Source organism: Sinocyclocheilus grahami, unplaced genomic scaffold (assembly GCF_001515645.1).
Source record: "Sinocyclocheilus grahami isolate Dianchi unplaced genomic scaffold, SAMN03320097.WGS_v1.1 scaffold774.1, whole genome shotgun sequence".
Lineage (NCBI taxonomy): Eukaryota > Metazoa > Chordata > Actinopteri > Cypriniformes > Cyprinidae > Sinocyclocheilus > Sinocyclocheilus grahami.
This window is the reverse complement of record NW_015505953.1, coordinates 390,020-396,623: the sequence shown is the minus strand read 5'-3', so window position 1 is coordinate 396,623 and position 6,604 is coordinate 390,020. Positions and strand designations below refer to the sequence as shown.

General features: G+C 34.1%; 1 protein-coding gene across 1 annotated transcript in view; it reads right to left on the bottom strand.

Moving 5' to 3' along the window:
• Positions 1–2,570: 2,570 nt before the first annotated feature.
• Positions 2,571–6,604, bottom strand: part of LOC107561481 (lipoma HMGIC fusion partner homolog) — an 8,323-nt gene continuing 4,289 nt past the window's right edge. Inside the window, exon 3 of the mRNA XM_016245937.1 lies at positions 2,571–2,727. Coding sequence (XP_016101423.1) covers positions 2,663–2,727 — 65 coding nt within the window. The 3' untranslated portion in view covers positions 2,571–2,662. The remainder of the gene's footprint in view (positions 2,728–6,604) is intronic.

The following is a 6,604-nucleotide window of genomic DNA, read 5'->3' as shown; positions in this document are numbered from 1 at the left end:
TATGCCATACCCCAACTTGACTTGATTTGACTTGAGACTTCAGCACTTTAGAACCAAAAAGAAAAAAATAACCTTACTGTTTTTGCTCGGAATGAAACAATTAGTTTTTAATCCTTGATTATAAACATAGGCCTACATGGCAAATAATGAATTTTTGTATTGCACTGGCTCCCTATTGAACATCGCATATATTTTAAAATCCTGCTGATTACTTAAAAGCTCTTAATGATTCAGCTCCTCAGTACTTGACCGAGCTCTTATCGCATTATAGTCCTTTACGTCCACATTGATCTCAAAATTGTCGCCAGTTGAAAATAACTAGAACCATGTTCATTTGTCTAGCCAGAGAAGAACTGGCCCCCTGACTGAGCCTGTTTTTTTCCCCTCCACTTCTGTCACTGATGGAGTTTGGGTTTCACTTAGTTGGGGCACCTAATATTTGGCGATATTATTAAACTGAACTGAGCTGGATGATGACATGTTTTCTCCAGAGCAGTTTATACATGAATTAGACTCATTCCAAAACTGATGGACTTCACACAGTTAATGAACCGAACTGAATTAACAGTGAACTGATTTTAACTGAGTAATGACTGTTTACAAGGGATTCAAGATATTATTAGAATGTTATCGAAATCAGCCAATAATTCCCGTCCCGTATGACGTTTTATTTACTTAGGGTGTGCTGTTGGCCTACATGTAATAAAATGAAAGTAAAAAACACAAATAGCATTAAGATTGTGTTTCTGATTCAATAAAGCAGTAATTGATGTCATAAAATCACGAGTATGGTTTGATTCAAATGTCAGAAGGTATAGCTTACACCACAAACAAGACACTTGTAAATTAATTTTATATATTCAGATTTATTCATTAATGTGTAATATGTTTTATTTTTCAAACGGATTATGAAAAGTTAAATACAAGGAGCTCTAAAAGATTTTCTGAATTTGTACAACTCTTTTGCTTTAGACCATCTACAAATGTAAAATCTTCAAATAAAATGTTATTTATAGTTGCTTTATAGTTATTTTCAAAGTTTTAAATGTATTTTCAAAGCTTTAAAAAAAAACAATCTTTATTGTATAAAGCGCTATATTGATAAAGGTGACTTGGCATTTAAAGTGACTGATTTTAGTTTTTATTGTTTTATTTTTGTTTAATTAAATAAAGTAGTGCCGAATTATAAATATTGGCCAGAATTTTTATATTTTTAATCTCTCTGAAAGTTGTGGGTTTAAAACAAGTTATGCTATAACTTTATACAGACCACAAAAATGTGTTTTGTTTAATGGCCTATTGTATCCAAAATGCAATTCTGTGCACTTCACAAAAGAAAGCATTTTATTATGATATGACTCAGTATATTTTGACTGACAAAAAAATTAATAAAAATAATCAACTATTCAGTACGAGTTACTATGCCCCTTTCCAACAGTACGCGGTCTTCACAGTGTGAATCATAAAAGCACCCAACAATTAATCACTTGAGTTTTCAGTATGACGGCAAGGAAGTGTCAAAGAGCGATGTCAGAAAGACAGATATATCTATAATCCACAAAAACATGAAAGGGAATATATGTACTTTGATGAACAATTTAATTACGATGAACAATTCTCACAATGACTCATCTAACGTCTTTTAGCCAAAAGGACATAATGCAGAAATAAACTGTTCTCTGACCCTCAGAAATGTTCTTCAAAGAATACCAAGAAATTACCATTCTACATTTCCCAAAACATGGTATTACATTTTCTAAGGTGATATGCAAGTTAAACTAAAATTAATTCAAATCCACTGCAGTGCCTGAATAATATGTCCATTAGTTTGACTGAGGAAGGTTTTCCATTAGGTTTTATTGGTTCAATTCCAGTTGGCAAACACATACACAAACAAACACACATTAACACATACAAAAAATGCAATTATCCATGCCTGTTTATCTTTATCCTGTGCAGAAGGACACATGCTGGTACATTTGTAATTCAGAGAAAGACAAGGTTATTTTGAATAAAGAACAAGAATCAATTATAAATGCATGCCAAAAACAGAAATGTAAATAAATAACTTTTGCAAATAATTAAAATAATTGATTTAATGTTTCACAATGCAATTAAATATAAAAATAATAAATCAATAAATAATTTTTAAATAATTGTACATATTTAAAGAGCCTTTACTTATCCAATTTCCAGTTTAAAAAAAATGTTTGTATACAAATCAGAAGTCATATTCACTGTTAAACTGATGAACCAGTTGCCACAAATTTATTTTATATTACTATTTATTTATTTTTAGCATTTTTGTTTTTTTATCTAATATTCATATTTCATTATTTCAGCTTTATTTCAATTACCAAAAAATATTTTAATTAACTTAGTATTTATTAGTTTAAGTTTTAGTTAACAATAACAACACTGGTTTAGAACAACAAGGGAGTGAGTACATAATAATAAATATACTGCATACATTTACATTATTAATAGTAATAATTCAAGTTTTTTTTTTTTTTACATTTTTGAGAAATCTATCATTTTTGAGTAAACTATAAACCAGAATTCATGTGCATTTTCAATTTCTTAGAACCAATTTATAAGAACCTCGAGGCAGTTCTGACCAACGAGACCATGACAAGGAACCTTTGATTTATAAAAGATGTGATTAAATTGCGTAATTCTGTAAGGCTTTCCAGGACTTCACATCACAAAGGGAAACATCATTCATCTCTGAAAGAACAAAGACAGAGTTTTGAACAAGAGGTCAAGAGGAGGATTCTAATCAAAGATGCATTTGGTGACACATAAAGGGCTTATCGAACTCATTATCAGTAAAATGGGCATCAGATGTATCAATGTGTACCGCAGGCAGGTGCTGCCTTTGCCAAAGCCCCGCTGCTTAGAGCCCTTGCTGCCAGATAGCACTGATTAACACACCACAATACAAATGAAAGGGACTCAATTGGCGAGGACAACCGTGGTATAGTGATTTAACATCAGGGTAACATCATTTCGTCTCTCTCTCTCTCCCTCTCCCTGGGTCACTCATCTTTCTCTTAACCCCTGTATGGTGCTTTTCATATTCACTCTGTTCTGCATACTTAAATTTAATGCCACGCTTCATAACTCATGCAGCTCGTTCAATGTCAAGAGTTCAGCCGCTGGTGTCCAACGCTTTGTTAACTTCCTGGAATTTCTATGAAACAGAAATCTTTGGTAACAATATAGATGTCTTCATTAATGACACTTTGATCAATTTAATGCATCCTTGATTAATAAAAGTAATAATTTAATTCAAAAACAACTTTTAAATCAAAGTGTATAGGAATACACTTTCAACACATTCACAATGTCTACTCAGTCCTATTTCTATTCTCACCAGACCAGACTCATATGTCAATTTCATAAATACAAATGACTAGTTTCTATTGATTGTAAGTTAAACATTTGCTGATAAGGGGTATGACGGTTGCTTATATAAGCCAGTACTACATTACTCTGTGTGATGAAGGCAGTGCTATGGGCAACATGACAGAAGTGTTGCGTTCAGCAGCCCTGCAGTCCTGTAACCTCCTTGTGTCTTGGATTCTTAAAGGGGTCATACGATGCGATTTCAATTTTTCCTTTCTCTTTGGAGTGTTACAAGCTCTTGGTGCATAAAGAAGATCTGTAAAGTTGCAAAGACTAAAGGATTCTAATTAGTTTTTATTGTTTTATTTTTGTTTAATTAAATAAAGTAGTGCCGAATTATAAATATTGGCCAGAATTTTTATATTTTTAATCTCTCTGAAAGTTGTGGGTTTAAAACAAGTTATGCTATAACTTTAGACAGACCACAAAAATGTGTTTTGTTTAATGGCCTATTGTATCCAAAATGCAATTCTGTGCATTTTCTCAAAGCAACTGCGCATCTCTTCTGCACTACCACATGCTGCGATATAAGTCTTTTGCTCAGGTTTCGGGACAGTCGACAGAATTGTCACTTGCCTAATCGAGTCATTGTTGCATCGTCACAAAACTGTATAATTTGCATATTTTTTAAGTATAAGCCATTCGATACTCGCGTGCTCCAAAGGGGGTTTCCTATGCGCTCACGGTCACATCCATAGCACGCATATCGCGCTGCCTCGCGACTACCAAATTTAGTTATTTTTCGCAGCTTGTTGCGCTTACTTTGTTTGTTTTTCCAAGTAGACACAAAAAAATTACGTCAAAATGGCCGTCCTGGTGATTATCCTCGTTAGTACAGTCGGTTTTGTCTTAACTAAATGTAAACATCTGAGAAAGAAAACGCATGTGTATCAGTATTGGATCCGTGCATTCGGGTTTGACAGCAGCCACGTGGCATCTCTTTGTGCGCTCAAGTTTGTTGTTTCAAATGTAGATGCTAGGCAAGCCTGCTCATAATAGAAGTTTTTTTCATGAAATATATGCATGCTATAGGTCAACACAAACGTCTTATGTATTAACGTATACATTCCTTTTTGTAAAATAAAGAATTTCTTCACGGATTCCCCTACGCCTCCTTGCTCCTTTGCTCCTCGCTCCTTCACAGTAGCAGCAGCGTGACACAGCAATAGTATTTATAATGAAAAGAGCTCATTACATAACAGAAAAAAGCAGGTGATTAGCAGGAGATAAAAAATAAATAAAAGGCATTCATTTACATTTATGCATTTAGTAGATGCTTTTATCCAAAGTGACTTACACACCATTCAAGGTATACTTTTTATTAGTTCATGTATTCCCTGGTAATCAAACCCATGACCTTGGTATTGCTAAAGTTACGATGAATTGTGCATGATTATGCAAGACCATTGCATCATTAGGCTGAATTTAGTTTTATGTTGACTTTTAAAAAAAGAGTTATTAGCAGTTGGTATGTGAGTTTGCACATAAACAGAGTTAATGAGAATGAAGATGAGCTACTGTTTCTTCGACTGACACAACAGAGACAAATTGGTTGAGTTAATGAAGATAAAGGATTTTAAACATCAGTAATCCATGAGCCACACTAGAATTTTCTACTCTTTGAGCCACTGCAGTACAAAGAAAACTTCATTCTAAAATGCCCCAAGCAGTATTTGTTTCACCTTCTCTGTCGTGTGCCAAAAGCCCTCAAGACCATCAGAGCAGCAAATAAAAGGTGAACCTTGCAGGCGAGAACTAAACAAACTGAGTTTGGAATTACAGGCCCCAGCTTCCAGTCTATAAACTCAATCAGATTCCCTTCCCTCTCTCCTCCCTGAGGCAAAGGCACCCTGAATTAGACTGGATGGAACACATTTTCACTGAACTAGAGACAAAGAAAAAGGGGCTTGAACTCGATGACCTCTTCATTACGATATGAATATGAGAAATTTGAGAACACTCATTATGTGAAAATGATATCAGCCGATCAATAATGACCATATGCTCATGCTGATCTTAGTACAGATATTTTAATATCATAACTGTATAATCACACACATGTGGAAAACAAGCCTTAAGTTTGCATGTAGAATATACACTACTGTTTAAAAGTCTGAGGTCTGGGGGTAGGGGGGAATGTTTTCAACTGCTGAAAAATTCAGCTTTCCCATTAAGGCGGGCGTACACGGTGCGATTCTGTAGGTCAGAACGTCGTGAGCTCTGGCACATGTCACGATTGAGTTTATCCGAAAATCGTACGGAGGCAGTCACACACGACACGAATTTACTACGATTTTACAAACTCTGACATAAGCATTAGTATAAAAGATTTATTTTTGATAAATACAGAAGTGGGGGGTGAGAGTGAGAATTTCAACATTGTTGTTAACGCTGCTTGATTTTGTTTCTGTTTGTCTTTTTTATCTTAATAGATAGATAAAGTAGGACGTAATTTGGACTAGTATTTTTGTATTATTCAAAATGGTATGTCTGATTTATTATGGCTGATTGTGATTTGGTATTGGTAATTACTGAGGGTAGGATTTAATAAGCCTAGGGCTTCTACCTACCCTTTTTTTTATTTCGAACAGGTTGAATATATGTAAAAAAAAATTATAATAATAATTTATATTTGTAGATTTTTTTTTATTGGTATTTATTTGTATATTTATTATGTGTTTTTTTCCTTTTGTATTTTTAATAGTTCGAAATAAAAATAAATAGAAAATTGAAATTGAATTGAAATTGAGGGAGTAGGCCATTTCTGAATTTCTGCTCGTTTTGCCGGAAATACAACAGGCATATTCATTCATAAAGCTGAACAGCAAATTTGGCACATTCGGAATAACAAATAAAAAATAGAACTGTATAATTAAACTAAAATGATTATAGAATATGGTTTTTGTCATCTTCTGATTGGTCAACTTCAGATGGATCGCCAAATCGTCTCATTCAACCGCACATACGACACGAATTTAAACAGACAGCATCCGATTTTTTTTTATGTCTCATTCAACCGCACATACGACACGAATTTAAACAGACAGCATCCAATTTTTTTAATATATATTTGAAAATTATCGGGAGGACGGGAGGTGCTCGTAACGTCTCGGATCGGCCCGTAATTCTTCTCACACGGTACGAGCTGCGACCATCTGCGATTTTCTCCCGAGAGAAAAAAATCGCCTGCGAGCTC